General features: G+C 36.8%; 2 protein-coding genes across 2 annotated transcripts; one reads left to right on the plus strand and one right to left on the minus strand.

Annotated features, from left to right (window-relative positions):
* The first annotated feature begins 320 nt into the window (after positions 1–320).
* LOC121243293 (metal transporter Nramp5-like) lies at positions 321–7,474 on the plus strand. Its single transcript, XM_041141392.1, has 13 exons — positions 321–682; positions 881–959; positions 1,052–1,092; positions 1,283–1,361; positions 1,455–1,559; positions 1,762–1,871; positions 4,311–4,492; positions 4,849–4,918; positions 5,233–5,406; positions 5,516–5,620; positions 6,313–6,444; positions 6,536–6,631; positions 6,883–7,474. Exons 1-13 carry the CDS (start codon positions 497–499, stop codon positions 7,207–7,209), a joined length of 1,686 nt encoding a protein of 561 aa, XP_040997326.1. The 5' UTR covers positions 321–496; the 3' UTR covers positions 7,210–7,474.
* A 1,328-nt stretch (positions 7,475–8,802) lies between these two features.
* LOC121243297 (SWI/SNF complex subunit SWI3C-like) lies at positions 8,803–15,409 on the minus strand. The gene is given in 10 exon segments (XM_041141395.1): positions 8,803–9,542; positions 10,377–10,513; positions 10,516–10,557; positions 10,682–10,755; positions 11,158–11,297; positions 11,744–11,817; positions 11,896–12,253; positions 13,229–13,764; positions 14,570–15,103; positions 15,215–15,409. Coding segments are annotated over 10 exon segments (2,370 nt in total). The 5' UTR covers positions 15,243–15,409; the 3' UTR covers positions 8,803–9,095.
* Positions 15,410–21,873: the final 6,464 nt, after the last annotated feature.

A 21,873-nucleotide genomic window follows, 5' to 3' on the forward strand; every position in this document is an offset into this window, starting at 1 on the left:
TGTAGTACAGTAGTTATCACGTCATTAAATTAATACACTCGCACTCGTCACTCTATGTATAAATTATTGATATAATGATACAAATAGCTAGGCCTAAATGTGATATAATTAAAATTTATTTGGAGTATATTAATTCATATTCTAATATTTCATATCAGCATATCCCACTTGCATTGTGAATTTCAGCTCTTTATATTAATCAATGTGGAAATTTAGTATAATTAATGCTATTATTATTATTATTTTTTTTTTGGGGGGGGGGGGGGGGGGGGGGGGGGGGGATTTATAATACTAGTACAAGATTTATGGAGTCATAAAATCAATTTCAAAAGACTTGAAACCATGACAATAGGATCCACTCACTGAAGCCAAACAGGGTGGTTTTTTTTCATGCCATGCATTATAAAAACAAGAGCTGTGTTTGAGAGTTTGATTGCAGGAGCTAAAGTTGCTAGAGAGAGAGAGAGAGAGAGAGAGAGAGAGAGATCAGAGAGAGATGGGAAGCTTGCAGCAGCAACAGCAACAAGGGAGTCTGGATGTAGTTCAATCATCAAGAGGTCATGGAGGGAGTAACCGCATAGCAGCCTTTGATATGGAGGGAGATGTCCCACCTTTTGTCGATCCCGATATCACTACTAACAACGATAAACAGTTTGGTCATGCTGAAGACCCTAATCATCAGGTCTCCCTCTTTTCTTTCTCTTCCATGCATGTATTAGTTTTTTTTCATCTAAATTTCTCAGTTTTTAAGTTTGGTCTTTGACCTTCTAGCAAGCTTCTCATTATTGTATATATGTTTTCAAAGCTTACCAACTTGTGAGGATAAACAATTGAGTACAAATATCATTAATGTAGTTTCTGATTGTTTTTGATGTTCCAGAAACCTGGATGGAGAAAGTTTCTATCACATGTAGGTCCTGGATTCCTTGTCTCTTTAGCTTATCTTGACCCAGGCAATTGTGAGTCTCTCTGTCTCTCTCTCTCTCTCTCTCTCTGTGCATGTATTTATTTGAAAAGTTGACATCTTTGGATATATGGTATCATGTCACAGTGGAGACTGATCTGCAAGCTGGAGCAAGTCATGGATATGAGGTAAATAAAACATCAAAAACAGTAGAGCATATACACAGAAAGATTAAGAAAGAACATGAAAACTAATTAAGTACATAGAATCTTAATGCTATCCTATTAACTAATAACTAGTAATGGAAAAATCATTTTTCCAAGAGAAAAGAAAACTCAGCATTCATGGTTGTGCTATTTGGTGGTGTATATTGTTCAGCTACTCTGGGTGGTGCTCATTGGATTGGTGTTTGCACTCATAATCCAATCCCTGGCTGCAAATCTTGGTGTAAGCACAGGTAAGGCTACAAAACAAACAAATCTCTTGAAATCTACCCAAAATAAGATAGCAAAGCAAGATAATGTTGTTTATTTGTGTATATCGATCTCAGGCAAACATCTTTCAGAATTATGCAAGGCTGAGTACCCAAAATATGTGAAGTATTGCCTATGGTTGCTGGCTGAGGCTGCTGTCATAGCTGCTGACATACCCGAAGGTCTTTTTTTTTAAAGAAATTATCCGATATATATTTATTTCTGAATCATGTCAATGATTCTATGCTTTTCTTCTATCTTATCTGTTTCTGTATCTTTGATCTGCATTTCAAAAAATGGAAAACAGAACATATTAAATAAAACAAAGAGAGAAAGAAAGAAAGAAAGGGAGTATGGCTGATATCAATTTTGTATTTATGGCAGTGATTGGGACAGCCTTTGGACTAAACATACTGTTCCACATACCAGTTTGGGCTGGAGTTTTGCTCACTGGTTTAAGCACTCTCTTACTCCTTGGTCTGCAGAGATATGGGGTAATTCCTTTTTTTTCTCTTAAAAGGACATTAATGTATTCTCTTTTGTTTTTTCAATTCCTCTCAACTCGTCTCATCTAATCATTACAACTTTTTTAAATTTCAACATAAAATAAAATAAATAATTCAACTTTTTTAAATTTTAAAACAAAAATAATATTAAAAATATATATTTTAATAATATTTTATTCAATTTTTAACTTTAATTTCATCTCATCTGCGAAAACAAACGAAGCTAAATCCATTAAAAGTGGGAATTATATTGTCTTGCTCATCAATTATATATCAAGTTCTTTTCTATTCTAAATTTTATTATGACTCGATGTGATACATAAATTGTTGTCAGTACTGCAGATAACCAATTGACTTCAAAAAATAATATTTTTATTGTCATCTTATGTCATTTTTTTTAAGTAAAAGGATTAAAAAATATGAATACAATATATATATATATATATAGTTTAATTGAATGATTACCGACATACATAGATCCTCTCTGCATTTAGGAGATGATGAAGTGCAGAAATAATGGCATGTGGTGATGCGTGGGGTGCACATATCTTTCCAGCTGTGATGAATATTGTGGCCTGTTGCAGCCATTAATTAATGATGAATGATGAACAGCCTGCATGCATCATGCTGCATGCTCTTTACTTGTCTCACTCTTTCTGAGACCAACGGCAGAGAATCCGAACAGAAAACTCAATGAGGTTTCTGCAACACACACCACCCGTCTAACACGACTTCCTTGCCTTGATTCTACGTCATTGGGTTTTTGTTTGTATTTGCATGGCCAGATTATACACGTGGGAAGGTTTAGGTAAAGGATTCCTTTATTTGTCGCCTTGTTTATTCACACACCAAATACACTATTCATGTAGAAGTTTACTATGTTCATAATATAAAAAATATATATTTATCTTTGAAAAATACTAGATACAGTCGGGCATGATTGGGCATGAGATGAGACATAAAATTTTTATCTAATCTCATTTTATCTTATCTAATCTTATTTCTAAATATAATTTAAATATAAAATTTTCAAACTAATCGTTATAACTTTTTCAAACTAATCATTATATTTTTCCAAATTTTTAAATAAAAAATAAAAAACAATTTCAACTTTTTTAAATCCCAAACAAAAATAATATTATAAAACTATATTCTTACAATATTTTAACTTTACAATATTTTTTATTCAACTTTTTCTCTCTCATATTCCAAAACCCAAAAAATATTCAACTCAAATTATTTTACTACTATTCACAAACTATCTTATTACTATTTACAAAATTATCATCTTATCTCATTTCACTATCTTATTACTATTATAATAGACGTGTCTGCAAGCTTTGCACACTCTATTTAAAAAATAATAAGATCTACTTTTAAAAAATAATTTTTTTTTATATGAATCTCATATTATATTACCTTCATATATTATAAAACAATATAATTTTTTTTTTCTTTTACAAAAAAACTAGGCGCCCGGCCTGTAGATAGAGTGGATACATTCCTCAGGTTCCATGGGTGAAGAGTAGAGTTGACTCTCTCAAACAATAATTTGATATTTGATTAATATCAGACAATTTATAATTTTTAAGATCTGAGACGTTTATCTTCTATTATCTATAATACTTTGTCAGCTTCTTTCTTCTATATTTATTTTCTTTTTCATGCGTTAATAATTATAAATGAGCAAATTACCATAATTAAACTCTAAATAGAAGCGAGGAAGAGAGTCGAATAAGTAGTAATATTGTAGCAAGAAAATTTTTTTTCATCTGTTACTATTCACCACCTCACACCTCCACAGCCTATAAAAAACACCTCCACATCCTTTGAATTACACTCACACCCTATGAAAAAATTATAAGTGTGGAGTGTGAGAGTGAATAGTGACTAATACATAGCATTCTTCATTACAGCAATAAGAAGCAATATTGTCTGGATTTTGATTCTCTAGGGTTCTTAGCCGAATTCTAATGCCTGGAATGGTATAGAGATAGATACAAGAAGTGGACTCCACACATTTATAGTTGTCCTAGTGAACTTCTCAATCAGCACTGTTAAATGCTCAACAAATGTTATGGAACTCACTTTATGTATGTGTCTATCTCTCTCCTACTCATATGATATATACTTGTATTATCCTAATGTTTAAGGAGGAGTTGCATATATGTTCTCGATGGCATATCAATGTCCCCTCAAATTCTTTCGCGAACTTGATGACCATATATTTATTGCTATCTATATAAATATTTCAGACAATATTAAATAAGCAATAAATTATGTAAGAGTAAACATTTCTTGTCACTCCCTCAATTGAAACGAGAATTCGAGAAAGACTTTTTACAATATTGTGATTGTGTTCTAATCTCCTAATTTGGAGTTCTTTTTTTAATATTTTGTTTCCCAAAAATTGTGAGTGATGAGCAGGTTAGGAAGCTGGAATTATTGATAGCAGTACTTGTGTTCGTAATGGCTGCTTGCTTCTTTGGTGAAATGGCCTACGTGAAACCTCCAGCAGCAGACGTGCTTAAGGGAATGTTTATACCCAAACTCAAAGGCCAAGGAGCCACCGGCGATGCCATCGCCCTCTTGGGTGCCCTCGTCATGCCGTACCATCCCCTCCCTCCTGTGATCTTTTATATATATATATATAGAGAGAGAGAGAGAGATACCGAAAGAAAATGTTTGGTCCACAAAAATATTTTACGAAATTGATGCGATATGGTGTAATATATATAAAACTCTTTTTATAATAAATTAAATCAAACATATCACATTAAGTCACATCAATTCGTAAACTTATTTTTATAAAATCTCTTTGTACATCTAATACTTCTAGATTTTGAATACTTGATAAAAATCTCCATGGCCATTGATTGCTGCTGTAGGAGTTTTTTCCTTCTTTTTTCTGCAGAAGTGTATACAAGGAATCATTTTCATTGCATTTCTTTCTCTGATTCGACAGGCACAATCTCTTCCTCCACTCAGCTCTTGTGCTGTCCAGAAAAATACCCACTTCTGTCCGTGGCATCAATGTAAGCTGGCCCTCTGATGCATACATACATATACATACGTAGATATATATATATAATATATATATATATATATATATATATATGAATGAAGAAGTTGTGCATACTCTCATAATTTATCTGAGAAACTTGATGCTGCCATCTGTTTTCCAAAAACAAGTAAATCTTTTGGGTAAATCATAATTTACAGTGATCATAGCAATGGTTCCAACTTATTGAGCAGAGTTTGGTTGATGAGAAGGAGTGTTAGCATGGTAAATAGAATTAGAGTAAGTTTTTGCAATTAAAATATGGTTGGTGTAATATTGTTGTTGCAGGATGCATGTCGATACTTCCTGCTAGAGAGCGGATTCGCATTGTTTGTTGCATTTCTAATCAATGTTGCAGTTGTTTCTGTATCTGGTGCTGTTTGCTCAGCCAACAACCTCACAGATGACAGTGCAAATCGTTGCAATGATCTTAACCTTAACTCGGCCTCTTTCCTTCTCAAGGTTCAAATTCATCAAATATTGAAGTTGTTTTAAGTCCATATGATCAATATATTAAGCATAAATTCTTGACAAAAAGATATCTTTTTGTTTGGTTGTTTTATGTATGTAGAATGTGTTGGGTCGGTCAAGCTCAACCATTTATGCCATTGCATTACTGGCCTCAGGGCAAAGCTCCACCATCACAGGAACTTATGCAGGGCAATTCATCATGCAGGTGATCTTAAATAATAGTGTACCTAAATAACCTCAAAGGGATTGGCCCAAGTGGTGAAGGTCTTGGTCTTGGGGTATCACTCCCTTCAAAGTCCAAGGTTCAACACCTCATGAGTGCAAACAAACCTTTAGGGCCACACTCCCTGATAAAAATAGGGGTGGACAGTAGGGTCCCGCCCCCCTATGGGCGAGCGGCCTACCCCGCATTGCTTAAGTATGACTATTGTATTGCCTTGGCTTCCTATATAATAGTTCTTAGGCCAAGGCAATCCAATATACAACTCTAATGAGTTTATATTTTTTTAAATGTATAAATTTCAATTTGTAATTTAAATTATATTATAATTTGGGTCTAAAAAAAATTTTTAGACATTGGGTTGAGCAGGAGACAGGGTATAACCCCCCCCCCCCCCCCCCCCCCGGGGTGTGGGGTGGGGAGCGGCTGATCCCTCCCCACATCATGCGGGTAGCATCCATAGGTGAAAAACTAGCTATTTAACCAGTTTCGTGTAGAAAAACTTTCGAGAGTGTGGTGCACGCGACCAGGGTTTATTCCGCAAGTGTGGGTCCAAAGGGCCCTGCCTTGGAGAGGTTCCCTGACATCAAAATTAAAAATAATAGTGTACCTAAATATATATTCTCTGTAGGAGTAACTTTGCTATTTAATTTAGTTTTATTTGATTTAATTTGTAGGGATTTTTGGACCTTAAGATGAAGAAGTGGACTAGGAACCTGATGACTAGGTGCATTGCAATTACACCTAGTCTTGTTGTTTCCATTATTGGTGGATCTTCGGGTGCAGGCAGACTCATCATCATAGCATCGGTTTGTAACTCTTAAAACTGTTATCTTTCTAAATGTTGATATCAATACTCAAATCTATACATATTGCAATGAATTTAACCTGTTTTTGCAGATGATTCTCTCATTTGAGCTTCCATTTGCTCTTATCCCTCTCCTCAAATTCAGTAGCAGTACCACCAAGATGGGACCACACAAGAACTCAATATATGTGAGTTGTTTTCTTTTTCCATTACATTGAGATGAACCACACAAGAACTCAACATATGCTCAAGTCTCATTTGTGATGTCTGGTTAATGTAACAAAAACCTCCAAGTGCAAATTTACAAGTATAAGTCTAACATCAAAGCTTTTCATTATGAAAAATGACCTTCGTATTAGATTTTGTCATCCTCAATCACGTCTGTCGGCGTTGATCATTTGTCGAAGCAGAGGATCTGAACAAATATTTATTCATGCAGATTGTAGTGGTCTCATGGATCCTAGGGCTGGGAATCATTGGGATCAACATATACTACCTGAGCACTGGCTTTGTGGGTTGGCTACTTCACAACCATTTACCAAAGGTTGCAAATGTGTTCGTGGGGCTCATAGTTTTCCCCCTAATGGCCATCTACATCCTAGCAGTCATCTACCTAACCTTCCGAAAAGACACTGCTATAACATATATTGAACCCACCAAGGATACCCCAGCAGCCCAAAACAATATGGAACGCGGCCGGCCGGGATCAGAGCTTGACCGGATCCCTTACAGACAGGATTTGGCCGACAACTCATTGCCGGAGTAGAGAAGGCCAGTTAATTTAATACCAAGATCATATGCTTCACCAAGTAGCTAGGATCTCCAGACTGTTGCCTTTCTGAAGGAGAGATATGGCTTCCCTTTCCTGCACCATTTGAAACTTTCTTCCAGTTCATCTACAGCTTTCTTCCTGCTTGTACTTACCAGAAGAAACAAAAAAGCTTTTGCCACTCCTATATATGGTAGTGTTCGGTTGTAAGTTTATCGTGTTGAACTTTCAAGTTCTTGTAATATTACTTAATGTTCAATAACCTTATAATCATCATGATAAAAACAATAGTAATTTTATTTACTCGAAGAATAATAAGAGAGAGAAAAAAAAAAGATACTGTTAATATGATATTATTAGTAATCACTGCTTAAGTTGCCGTGGATTAGTGTCTAAAACAAATGACTAAATAATAAATATTTATTTTCTTCACACTCTATTTCAATTTATAGACTTAACAAAGAAACACTATAAGAGAGAAGCTCTGTGTTTTCTCCTCTATCTCCCTATAGAATACTCCTGCCTACATCCTTCTCCATCATCATCATCATCATCACCATCATCATCATTCTTATTCAGGGCATAGTTCAGAGTTTATATATATTTATATATATATATATATCCTCCCCTTATGTGTCAAATTCCACGTCATTAATTTCTAAATTGATTTCCACATCTGCCAACTCCTTCCCACTTGTCTTCCCCAGCCCTAACTTCCTCTTTCTCCTCAAATCCAGACCAAACTCATCCCGGCCCGTTTGTCTTTCCTAAGCCTTAGCTTTCCCTTTCTTCTCAAACCTAGATCTCAGCCCTCAATCCCCGATCATCCCCCAAACTTCTCATCCTATTGCACACATCAACCCATTCCGAGCCCCTCTAGTCTAGTCCTTCAAACCCCAAACCCCTAAAACCCATACCTCCGTTACAGTTCTATCGTTCTTTCTCTCTCTGGATTTTCCACTTGTACGGCCCATCAAGATTCCACATTAATTGGCGAAGAGGTGATGAGGAGGAGAAACAGAAACGTTCGGGCAGATTGGCGTTGATGGCAGTAGCAGCGAGGCGACGGTGGAGAAAAGCGCAACAGTGGAGGATGAACACGCTGGTTGCTAGATCATGTACAAACTCTAAAAACTTCATATAAATCTCCGTAAAAAAAATAAAGATCATTTAAAAAAGTATAAAAAAATATTCTAAAATGAAAAAGATTCAGTATTTTTGTTCTCCTATAAAGATAAAGAGTAAAGATGTTCGATGCTCCAGTTCAATAAAGACCAAAGCACCATTTGTTGCAACATAAAAACTCGCTAAATGCTTCACAATATTTATAGTTTACTATCTAGAGTTTTTTCAACAATCATTAGATAGCAGAAGGTGGTAATTTTCTCTGTAATGAAGACAGGCCTCAAAATTAACAATCCAGTGTGTCATGAAATCATGACACATTTTCAAGCCAGTTAAGGCTAATAGTACAAACATATGACTCAAACACAATACATGAGATTGCAAATAGAATGAAATTGATAGCAATTTAAAGCTTTCAAATTTAAGAATGTAATCTTCATATCACTTGGAAAAATTGGAAGTAAATTCAAGGAAGAGCAAAACAGAAGTGGAATATATAATTAACACTAGTTTCATAGTACAATTCACTTGAGAAAAATCTAATTTCTATTTTTCTTCACTGTTTACAATTACAGGCCCTACATGAACTGCCCCTCATAACTTCTATGTAGATCACAACCCTGAAAATGTCGAGGCAGATAAAAATTTGATGGCTAATTTTATATAATTCTTATCCCTCCTTTTCGTTCACAATGCAGAAATGAATCACTGAAAGGAATTAGAATCATAAAATTTGGAACTCATCAAGTTATCCTTTTTCAACCTAAACCAGAGTTAGTACCAGATACTGGTCGCAGCATTGGATGATTGAGAGTAGGCTGTGCATTCCCAGAGCCACTGAAATTTGAGGTAGACGAGGGCTGCTGTATTGCTGCTATGGGCAGCCTTGGCCCCATCCCAAACATTTGCTGCCGTGGCATAAATGGCATGTGGGGATGGACTGGTTGGTTGTTGCCATATCCTGGAATGCTTGGCTGTGAAGGTGAAGCTGACATTATTTGTTGCCTACTGTTGGTGTTATTGTTCACCATAGACGGACCAGGTAGACTGGTTGACGCAACGCCAGCAGGTCCAAATCGAGTTGATATCATGCGATTCCGCTCAGCAGCATATCTCTGTCTTGTCCTCTCTGCTTGTTCACATTCTTTCATCAAAAATGTTTCCACTTCAGCAAATTGCTTCAGCTTCAGCTCTAATCTTTTCAACTGTCAGAAATTTTGTAGCAGAAAAATGGCAAAAGAAATTTTAATTTTCTTTCAAGGAGGGGTTCATACCTAATAAATATAATTTGTAGAGTTCAATTTGAGTAAATGTCTACAGCATGTAAAAGCATTGGTAAAAGAAACTACAATGGTAAACCATATACGATAACATAAATAAAAGGGTGATTTATTGGTGTGGCAATTTTGATTCTCAGAAAGGATCCAACATTTCTAGAGCATGATTTTGCACGTCAGATAATTATGTCTTGCATGGCACCACGTATAGAAGTTCAATATTCAACAAGGAGATAACACTAAAGGTAATGAATGAATGCAGGCAGATGAGAGTAATGTTCCCTTTTAAACAAGTTGATGAAAGTGATAACATTATGGCATTAGAAACACATTGGGCTTATTTGGTGAATTGTAGTTACACGACATTTAAAATGACCGATAAATACAACTCGACTCAAAACTTCATGCAATTAATTAATGATGTGAATGGTCGCCTGCAAGCCAATAAATTAAATGGCCACTCTGGTTTACAACATTCGTTTTTAAGCGAAGAAAATAAAAGATTCAAAAGTTTCAGAAAACCAGCAAGCAACCAACAGAGCCAAATACATTGCAAGTGCTTCCCCTCTAGGCTTGGTTCCAACTTATACCAAGAGATTCAACTCCAGCCACTAACAAAAAACAACTAACAGTAAACAACTAATAACCGCCAGTAACATATTAACAGAAAAAGAATAAAATGGAATAGAAGGGGAGAAAACACGGAGAAAGAGGGAAAAAGGCAAAAGTTTAAAAATCTACAAGACTTGGAAATATTTATACCTGATGGTTAATAATATTCGCAGATAGCCTCTGAATTTCCCTTTCTTCATGATCTGCAAAAAGTTTTGCTTTAGTTGCTGCAGCAGCAAGGCCAGCTTTTGCAGCAACTTTAACTTTCTCTGGAGATAATGGAACCTGCCCTCATTATGATTCCTTGAACCATGTACTCCTGAGTTCTCGTCTGGAGTTTATTCCACATGAAAGTTTAGTACATACTCAAGTTAATCATTTTTTGAAAAAGAAAAAGAAACAAAAAAGAGACAGAAAAGGAAGAACTGGAAACAGGAAAAATATATTATTCTTACCTTTGTGCTGGAATGAATTTGCAGTTTCACCAAGACGACCACCTTCTCTGCTATGTGTACTCTCGGAATTCATCCTTCATAGGTGTAAAAGAAACTTTTTTATTCTGTGTACAGAATGCATAAGCTAATGCTGATACATAAGCAATAATTTCAATGAAAAAGCCTTAAGAGGGTTTCCTGTAAGTCATAATAAAAAAAACCCTTCCTCCATAAAATTGTTCACCAGGAGAATCGAATCCACAATGCGCACACAAAATAGCAGTATACGAAACTCCCTTCATCAGGCATGTATTAGGATTTTCAGCAATGATACTCAACAATTTCTAAAACTATGACAAAAGACTGCAAAATCTTACCTCTGATAATTGCATGAGCAAAAAGCCCAAGAAAATAACCTAATTTAAAATAATGGTAGTAGAACAAGGAAAGGAAAATATCAATGCTGTGTTGTAAAGTATCAGAAGGAAATACACTACCTATTACCATGTCCAGTTCCTTCCACCGGTGAAATTCTTCCAGAAACAGATAAGCCATCATCCTCGGACAATGCAGCCAAGGATGCATGGGCACATGCAGCAGCAACTCTTGGTCCAACAGCAGAGGCCAAAAAGGCAACCTAGAAAATTTTCCACCGGTTAGATCTGTAAGAACACATGCAAGCAAGGTATGAAAATGGCCCATCTTTGACATGAATTATGATATTATCTCTCTCATTAGTCTCCCTGAATTTGAGTAAAATTCTTAAGAGCGAAAGCTTATTTTCTTAAATATCATTCAAAGCAGCCATTCACAGTTTTAACTATATTCATTCTCATTTCGCACTGTTTCCCTTTGTTTCACTTGTGCTCTCTCTTTGTGTAGGAACATCTTCTCTCCATCTTTGTACATATCCTTTCTTGTATTAAGATTCTTGTTTCGTCTTCAACGAAAATAAATTAGAAAAGAACAAGGAAAAAATGAATTCACAGGGTTGGAGTTGGAAAAGAATGATAAAACATAAGCATTAACTGAAAAACAAACATCGTGGGCCTTTTGGCTAAATAAGATAACATAGTCGCTTACCAGGGCCATAACTGGATTCCCAGAATTTGCAAAAGGAAGTCTGCTTTCAGAGTCAGTATCTTGATGACAGGATCCTACAAAAGCAAAGAAAACACAATATCAGAACAAATATCGTTACTTAAATGGTGGATGTTTTAAGTAAATAACGCCACCTGCTGAATCCCCATTATAATTTGAATGGGATCTTCCATGATCATCTCCATTTAATGAGTTGGATGGCATGCTGGGAACTTCAATATTTTCCAGTAGGCCATTCTCCATTGGTAGACGGAGAAAGTGAAGAATGCATTGTGCTTTTGATTTGGTACCAACATGTTCAGCAATTTCATTCCAATTCTCGTTGTAGATCTCCATCGCCTCAAGTAGAAGTAAGGTTTCCTGATCGGTCCAGCTTTCCCCATCTGGGTCAGCATAATCATTTGTTGAATCCACCCTTATAAAGTCTATGCTGGAATGTCCAGTAACAAACCTCCCCTCTTGAAAGCAATCAGAGCATAGTTGTGTATCAATCTATCACATGAGATGCTAATCAGCCATTATAGTTTAATCGAATAATCAGATAACAAATAATAATTTATATCAACATTCACATGTAACCAGGTTCTCAAAGTCATCGAGCAGGGTGATTAGAAATGGCTAAGCTACTTATCTGCTCCATATCAAGCAGATGTCTTGTTTGGTATATGGCCCAGGCTTGTTAAAAAATTTGCCCCATTTTATGGACTTGTTAAGTATGCAGCTAGTTTCTCAAAAATTTTAACCCATTTATCAAGCCTCGAGCCATTGGATTGATGCATGCCTGGTTTCACATGGGATATTTTCAATTCGCTTATCAAACAAATCAGAATAAGATGTGGACAATGATGCTCTCTCACTAACAAAATATAACAAAGAATTACTTTTCAATTTCTTTTAGCATAATGCAGGGCATTACTTTTCCGCACAATTACTTTCCAGACAATAACTACAAATATTAATTTTTTGACAAGAATTACTTCTCCACTTGGGAGTAGAAAAACCAAATTGGAGCTAAAACGGCGCACGGCGATCTTCATATAAGATTTTAATTTATCATCATATGAATAGACCACCTTTTGATTGAGATTTATATAAACAGATGGTCTTTGGCTTGTATTAATATTAGACAAAACATTACTTATCAAAAATTATATATATATATACTTATAAAAAATTTATAACATATATATGTATATATATACATTAGACAGAAATTTTAATTTCCTTCTTTAAGCTTCACTCGATTCAATTAAATTTCTTACTTATCAAAAAAAAAATCCTTCTTTAAGTTTACACGTGGCAGTAAAATATGGGATCACATGCTGTAACTCAGTTAACGTTCAGCACTTACTGTTATTCTTTTGGACAGAGATCCTATTTAACAAAAAACATGAATGAAAAAACAAATAATGATAGAATGATAATGGTATACAAACAAAAAGGTGACGGCAGAAAAATGTATTCTACCTCCTTCTGTGATTGATAGTACACAGTGGTAAGAGACCGAGAACAATGATTGCAGTGATTTTCAGACAGATGCTCTCGGATTCTGTTGTCCAAATCAGAGGCATCAGCATTGTGAGGTGACAATGACAAATAAACATCAGCCGCTTTAAGCCGACATTTGGGCCTGTCAAATTTGATTAAACTATCAATAGACTTTAGAGCAGCTGATGGCACATGGATATCACCATTTGAATCCTCCCTCAAGTAGAAACCACCGCTACAAGGCTCACGACTTGGTGACTCCGCACAGTAATTGATAATTCCCCAGTGATCAAGAAACCGAACAATTCGAGTCAAATCTTCATTATCAATGCCAACTACCAACCCTTGGCAATCAGAGACTACAATCCTCTTCTCCGGATTCTCCATGTATTTGGCAACAACGTAATTCCTACATTCCATGTATTTCTCTGGCGTATGGTCCGGTGATTTCCCAGAGAAAAAATGCGGCACCACTTGCCTTTCTAGCCGATGCACTGTAGCTGGTGAAAACCAATCTGCATACAGCAGAATCCCAACAAGAACAAGACAACATTACCACATGGGAAACTGAGCCCACACATATACATCCATATACAATGCAGCCACACGCACATGCACACAGAGAGATAGAGAGAGAGAGAGAGAGAGAGAGAGAGAGAGAGAGAGAGAGAGAGAGAGAGAGATTTGCATAAAACAATATCAACGCTTTGAAACGCCTCCAAGCCCACAAAAGGGGGGGATAAGGAAAGGGAAGAAAGAAAAAAACAAACAAACAAAATGTACTCGTTGGTCTTCCATGATGGTAAATCACTGGCTGATAATGACACCAACCCTAGTATTAAAGATCCAGAATATCCCAAGAATAAATATATAAGCTCTTAAGCGGTTAGAATAGAGCCTAGGAGAATTGTCTCACTCCTCTCAACAAAGTTGACCCCCAAGGAATGGCTGAAAACCACTGAAAGGAACATAAGCTTGCCCTAGAAACAGAGTTACGCAGATGAACCACTCCTTTCTTAGCAGATCACATATGATGTGAAAACAGTCAAATGTTTCTTAAAGAGGCTCGGGAGTAGTTGAAAAGTCCGTTTAGCTCAACTTCGTTTGGCAAACAAAACTAAAAATCCCAAACTGGGCTATTTATAGCATTCAAAGCTACTCACTCCCTCTCCCCCGGTCCAGCAAAAGTCTCAGCATGTAAAGAAATTCACTTTCCAGAGTATTGGAGTAGGCAGTGTGGCAAGCTCAAAACCCGGCAACCCCCCATACATTTAACATGTAAGAAAATATGTGATTGTTTACGAATAGGTAAAATCAAACCTGAATGCATTGGAACCACATGAACCCTAGGCCCAAACCGCTTGACAACACCACGCCCTTCCATGATCTGCGGAGGCGTGATCACATAGGCCGAACCAGCACCGTCCGTCCGGTCCTGATCGAACACCGGGGAATCCGCGGGGACAGCGGACAGTGCCTGGAGCTGCCCGTAGGAGACATTTTCCAAGACGGGCAGCGGAGTCTGGAGCTGCTGCTGGCCCTTTCCGTTCTCTCCGCTCTGATTGGCCCGCTCGGAGGCCACGATGGCCAGCACGGAGGAGTGGGGCCGGTTCACGGCGTGCTTGACGACGGGAGGGAAACCGCAAACGCGGACCCCACCGTCCTTGAGGACCTCACTCTCGTGGGGAGGAGGAACAGCAGCACCGGATTGGGGGTCTTCGGCCTCATCCTGGGGGTCGAGGTCGTCGTCGTGGTGGGGAGGGTCATCCTCCTCGTCGTCTTCGTCCATCTCGTGCTTCTGCCTGCGGTTAATTTGGGGCTCTCTCTTTCGCTTCTTCCATCTGGTCCTAGTTTCTGAGCCAAATACAAAACAGAACAAAGAAACAAAAATCAAATCCCGAGTGAATCAAAATCCAAATGTGTTCAAATTTAGCAGAAATAGAGAATTTAGGTTTGGGGATGGACCTGATGGTAACGAAGGGGAAGCTGGCATTGTTGAAGGGAATTGGCAGAGAGAGAGAGAGATTTGTGGGGTCTGTTGATTGGTGGAATGGCTATGGAAGGACGGAAGGATGAAAGAGAGTTAGAGGGGTGCTCTGAACTGAAGCGCCTCGACCTTTTGAGAGCTGATGTCTGCTGATTTGTGTGCGCAAAATTTTGGGACAAATACACTTTTGTCTCATTTTACTTTTTTCTTTTTTTGAAAATGTCTCATTTCACATTTCATAAGACTTAAAACTACAAAAAAAAAAAAAAAAAAAATTTTGAGAATTTATATTTTGTATAATTAGTATTATATTTTACACCCAAAACTATTAAGATTGATGCATTATATTTAATATTATTAAAATTTAGCACTTTGCATTTTCATTTTGACTCTTAAGATAGATGAAATATAAATTTTGTGCACAAAATTTTGAAAAATTGTGTAAAGTGTTAATTTTTTTTATAATTTGAAAATGCAATGCATGAGTTTGGGATGCAAAATAACAACATCGAGATAGTTTGATGGTATTGGATATATTTATCCCTGAGTTTGATCTTTAAAATTGTGCATCACTTGTTTTCATCAATCTTAATTATAATTAGGAGTAGTTCTACTCTTTTGCCCATCTACTCTACATACACCACACACATGATGAAGTGGCATTTATTTATTTATTTTTAAAACGCATGCGTTTTGGTTCACATATCCAAAACAGATTTCATGGCATTTCGAATTTTTTTCCTTCCCCCAGCATGTTCTTCCTCCCCGCTTCACCCCTCCGCCAGCTTCACTGTTTAGGGCCGCCGCTAGGTTCACTCCTCCGTATGGACTGCCTCAAACTTGAATGAGTCAATTCCGGATGTCCATCAAAACCATCTTGGAATCTTTTTCTAGGAGATGGCCATGGGACAGGAGACTTTGAATGAAGTCTGGATATGGCCATGGCCATGGGACAAAAAATCTGGATTTTATTGGAGATTTTGAATGAAGTCAGGGAAGACCCCTTCTCTAAAAAGAAGAAAACTTCCTAGCACCTTGGGCACCACCTACTCCCTCATATGCAGGTTGAGATAGTGTGAACATGGGTTCCATAGCATTATCATGAAAAACCCTCACAAGCTTCTCGCTATGGCTTAGTCCAACCACTTCAGAAATTCTTGAGTTCCAATCAAAATTTATAGCGTCTAACCGACTAGGGATCCTTCCTCTACCATGCCCAAAATTTATGGGCGAGAGCTCTTCGTGTCAACGGGATTGAGGGATTCGGCAGAGGGAGAGGGAACAAGGGGGAGAGTGATTAGGCTACTAGACCGGATTTGGGATTGACCGGGTTTGCCACCTCATAAGTGTGTGGAGTGTGATCCTTGGCCCGGCTTAGGAATAGAATTTTCCTATAATTAGAATTAGACAAAGGTACAAAGTGTAAGTATTTTTATTGTTACCACTGTATGTAACATTATTATTGTTGTTCTCCCTTTCTATGAAGGGTGAGGTTGAGTCTTTGTTTAGGTAGAGTGTTGTTTCTTGGATGCTTGTCTGTAGAGAGTATCAGCAGCAGTGAAGTTTAGACCAGTCCAGTAATGTACTGGTATAGCTTCAAATGGTTGATATGGAAATATCCTTACATATATCCGGTCATGGATGTAAGTTTCTCTTAATGAATTAATGAATTATGACATTTCCCTTAAAAAAAAAGTATTTTTATTGTTTCCCTTTTTGCTCCTTAACTAGAAAAAAACAATTATGGGTGTGTGTTGTTATTTCCTTTGTGAAATGGTGCCAAAATGATTAGGCTTTTAATTTTTCATAATAAGAATGCTTAAGATACATGTAAAGTTTATTAATAATTCTACACAGAAGCAGTGCACCCACGCACCCTCTACGTTGGCAATGAGTAAATTCTCCTTTTTGCCCTTATAGTGTTAAACATATGCTTTTGTGGTTTCGAAGTCATCCTCGCACACCCTTTTTTTTTTTTTTTTAAACGCTAGGTATAAATCTCAAATAGACAAGTTTCATACAAGTCATTTTATAAAAAAGTGGATCTCACTAATAAATAACATTTTTTTTTACATTTTTTAGGTGGGATCCACTTTTTTACAAGGGATTATCTATTTGAAACTTGTACAAATCATTTTTCTTTTTCTTTTCGGTAGTAGAAATCTATATTCAGTAACTATATAACATAAAAGGAGTGGGAATTAGAACAAAATGATGCTTTCTTAAAAACACAAAAAAAAAAAAAAAGGAACAAAATGGTACTAAAAAATAGTTTGAAATAGAAACCAAATGCATATTTAGAATCTTAAATAAAAACTGACATAAGCAAAAGCATTTGTGAAGGTGATGGTATTTTACATGTTTGCTGGATGTTTGATCATTCTTTCATGCCTACCAATCATAATATGTATCTCTATAGAATAAATCATCATCAAGTTGAGGAGTAATGTTACATACAGTTGTGGAATGCGCAAGCACCACATAATCATTTTAAAAAAGAGTGAGATTCACTATTAAAAAATTAGTTGATAGATAAGTTATTTAGACTTAGAGAATTTATTTTTGTTAAACTTTGTATAAAATCAAATCCTCAAAGTGAAAACCCGTTGATAGCATCACTTCTTTTTAAGTATGGACCAAAGGTCTAAAATTGTACAGATTCTCAAAGGCAGTTGTAGTTGTGACTAGTAAGAAATAGTGGTTTAGCATATGTGAATCTAACCAAAATGATGGTGGCACCATTGGAAGTAGTCGTAAGAGATAGTGGTGAGCAGTTTGAGGAGATTGTGATCAAGATAGGCTTTGGTAGCCCTTCATTTCCATTGGGAGAGCTATTGCACTTGTAAGTACCCATCAAAGTGACTGCATAGCACAAACCTTTGCAAATGTAGCATTCCCTTCTTTGAAATAGGAAATGAGATTAAGGTAAACTTGGCCATTCTAGGAGAAATTGACTATCAATGTAAAAGATTACAACAAGAGAGGTTTAGAACTTTAGATCCTTGCCTCTCTACAAGTATGGTGTTAACCCAATCACCTCAACTCTTACAATCTCACTCTCACAATGTATTCACACATCCAAACAAACCATGAAATCACCCCAACACCTTGGATCAAAGTTTTGTTAGAAATGAAATCCTTGTAGAGAATCCCTTCCTCTCTTTTCTTATTGTGGTCCCCTCTGACTGGCAAGATCTCATAAGTGAATAGAAAGTTGGATCTATATTGAATCTCATCTAATTAAATTCTCCCATCTATCCTATTGGGAAAAAATTTGGTTTCAAACCCCAGTTTGAACAAGAAAAATACACTATAATAATATACCTTGGATGATCCATATCTTAGGATGAGGCTCTGATCATCAAGATTTGTCATATTAGCTATACATCCTGCTATATATGCATATTTTCATATAAACTTTTATAACAAGTTGAACTCAACATTTAGTTTGTTCAATTTTTTTTAAATGAGAGCCAAACTCTTAGGCCTCGTTTGGTTAGCAAACTCAGCTGAGATTAACTTAGTTCAATTTAATTTTAAACTGAGTCTAACATCCAAACATTCAATTGTCAAATTAATAAACTCATCTCAACTTAAAACCTCTTTACACGTGAGACCTACAACATTTTTCAATTTAACACTTCTTTACATGTGAGACCCATAACCTTTTTCAACTTCCTATAATATATCTAAACTCATCTTAACATCCAAACACATTTAAACTCATCTTAAGTAGACCCCACAAAACTCACTACTATTCATAAAAAACTCAACTCAACTCAATTCAACCCAATATCTAAACATACCCTTAGTTTGACAAAAGGGAAATGTTATATACAGTCCTGAAGTATGCAGTCCCCACATACTCCATTTAAAAAAAATGGTGGGAGCCACAATTAAAAAAATAATATTTTCATGTGGGTCTCAAATTTAGCTAATTTTTTTCAAAGAGATTATGAAAAAATTATACATTTTAAGATTATAAATATCATTTTTCTTGACAAAATGGGATCAATTGGTCAGTTTTTAGGAAGAAGTAACAATTTGAAAAAAAATCTCATTATATTGTATTTAGATCCACAAACTTGTATATATATCAGGTCGTATCTCTACTCTCTCACTAGAGTCTCTCTGCACTTCATAGTGCTTTCAACCATCCCTCACGAAATAAAGAACAACTTAGTTCAATAAATCTAGTTCAGGAAACAACCCGTCAATAGAAACAAGCAAATGGAAATGGAATCCTTCGCCTCACAGACAGAAGCACTCTCGTGGAGTGCGGAAGTACTACGTAATTATTTTGGAAAAGAATAAGATCCACTATTAAAAATATTAATTGATAGATAAGTTATTTGGACTTGGAGAATTCATTGTTGTTAAGCTTTGCATAAAGTCAAAATCCTCAAAGTGAAAAACCGTTGATAGCATCACTTTTTTTTAAGCATGGACCAAAGGTCTAAAATTGTACAGTTTCTCAAAGGCAATTGCAGTCGTGACTAGTAAGAAATGGTGGTTTAGTGGATGTGAATCTGACCAGAATGATGGTGGCGCCACTCATGGAAGAGTTATTGCACTTGTAAGTACCCATCAAAGTGACTGCATAGCACAAACCTTTGCAAAGGTAGCATTCCCTTCTTCGAAATAGGAAATGAGATTAAGGTAGACTTGGCCATCCTAGGAGAAATTCACTATCCATGTAAAAGATTACAACAAGAGAGGTTTAGAACTTTAGACCCTTGCCTCTCTACAGGTATGGTGTTAACCCAATCACCTCAACTTTTACAATCTCACTCTCACAATGTATTAACACGCCCAAATAAACCATGAAATCACCCAAACACCTTGTATAAAAGTTTTGTAAGAGATGAAATCCTTGTAGAGAAATCCCTTCCTTTCTTTTCTTACTGTGGTTCTCTCGGACCCAAATCCCATAAGTGAATAGAAAGTTGGATTTATATTGGATCTCATCTAATTAAATTCTCTTATTTATCCTCAAAGTTTAGTTTCAAACCCCGGTTTGAACAAGAAAAGTACATTATGCTAATGTACCTTGTGTAAGGGATTTTCCCCCCCTCTTCCTGTCTCAGTAGGCCTAAGAAGGACAACTAAGGGGACAAAAAGCAAAGGCTCAACCCTAAACAAGTAGACTCTTCGACCCAGCCTACAAGTAGGCTCCTCTGGACGCTACCTGCATGAGGGAACGTGCTGCAGGGGGATGAGGCTCGCCGACCTGGAGACCCTTCAAATAATGTCCAGCTCTTAAGTGTTTGTTCACGTCATGGGCGGAAAGTACGGGGGACCTTCGATCCTCTAACATGGGAGGCATTAACGGACCACCAAGGATGCCAGTTGAGTGAGGCAAATCGGAGAACCATGCCACATTAATGGCACCACTACCCGAGTTACACACCACATTAATGACGTCATCGCAAAGCCACGCCGCATTAAAAGACTTGGATAAAGGAACAGTACGAAGGACACAGACTCTATGGAGCAGACATAATCTGTCCTCCGAGACTCATGGTATAAATAATAAGTCTCAGGTACAAGAAACTCTCTCTGATCCCTAGACTCTCTCACTTATTTACAAACTTTCAAGAGTCCCTAGACTCTCTCACTTACTTACAAACTTTCAAGATAATTTACTAACTTTGGAATTGGAGACTCCCTGACCCCATGGCCACCCTCTCCCAGTTGCCTTATTCTCTATTTTCATAGGCCCAAGTTCTAAAGACATAAGTTACTGGAACCTAGCACAAGGGCATACGGAACATGACATTAACAGTGGCGTCGTCTGTGGGATTCGAAACAGAAAATGGAAAAAACAAAGGGACTAGGTGGAGTAAAGCACATTCATAAAACGGACAGAGAAAAGAGGAAATCGACGTAAGGAAAAAAGGCAGAAAGACATTGGTCTCGTCAAACAAAGTCGCTAAAAGCCTCACCAAATAGTGTGGGCAGGAGAGCCGTCGGCCTGTGGGATCATCAAGAATAAGCTAGGCACTGGTGGGGTGGATCGTGAGGCCCTGTATGGCGACAGCGCCCCCTAACGCCGAGCCCTTAATTTCCTATGACAAAAGCCCCTAGGTCAGCCATAAAAAGAAGAGGAATAAAGGAATAACAGAAAAAAAAAAGACACAAAGACAAATAACTGGACACAACAAAATTAAAGGTAATATCATTGATCGTCGAAAGTTATAGCATGAAGCTGTAGAATTACAAAGAGCAAGCTACAACGTGAAGCTGCAAAGTTGCAAAGAACAAGTTACAATATGAAGCCATAGATTTACAAATAACAAAATATAAGCAAAGCCAGTTAAGTATACCAAAAAGTTGTAAGGCACGACGAACCAAAGTCTCATCAAATAAAGTTATTAAAGGCCCCAAGATAAGCGGATGGCCAGTAGGGTAGTCAAGGAATCCCATAATTTTATGCGACAAAACTCCCTAGGTTGGCCACGTAAAAGAAAAAGGAAGGAAAATCACAAAAGGGAAACAATGTAAAGACAAGCAGCCCGGTACAATCGAAATGTGAAACAATTTCATTGATCAAAGTTACATGCAAGAAGCAGGGCGACGACGCATGTGTATATACATTTACTAAAAAGAAAATAAATAGAAGAGAAAATAAAATAGC

Source organism: Juglans microcarpa x Juglans regia, chromosome 8D (assembly GCF_004785595.1).
Source record: "Juglans microcarpa x Juglans regia isolate MS1-56 chromosome 8D, Jm3101_v1.0, whole genome shotgun sequence".
NCBI classification, from domain to species: domain Eukaryota; kingdom Viridiplantae; phylum Streptophyta; class Magnoliopsida; order Fagales; family Juglandaceae; genus Juglans; species Juglans microcarpa x Juglans regia.

What these genes read in the sequence shown, in the direction of transcription:
- LOC121243293 (XM_041141392.1), top strand. Translation starts at nt 497, where the DNA reads ATGGGAAGCTTGCAGCAGCAACAGCAACAAGGGAGTCTGGATGTAGTT. An exon ending in CTGAAGACCCTAATCATCAG is followed by an intron (nt 683 to 880) that starts GTCTCCCTCTTT and finishes TTGATGTTCCAG; the next exon opens with AAACCTGGATGGAGAAAGTT. An exon ending in CAGGGCAATTCATCATGCAG is followed by an intron (nt 5,621 to 6,312) that starts GTGATCTTAAAT and finishes TTTAATTTGTAG; the next exon opens with GGATTTTTGGACCTTAAGAT.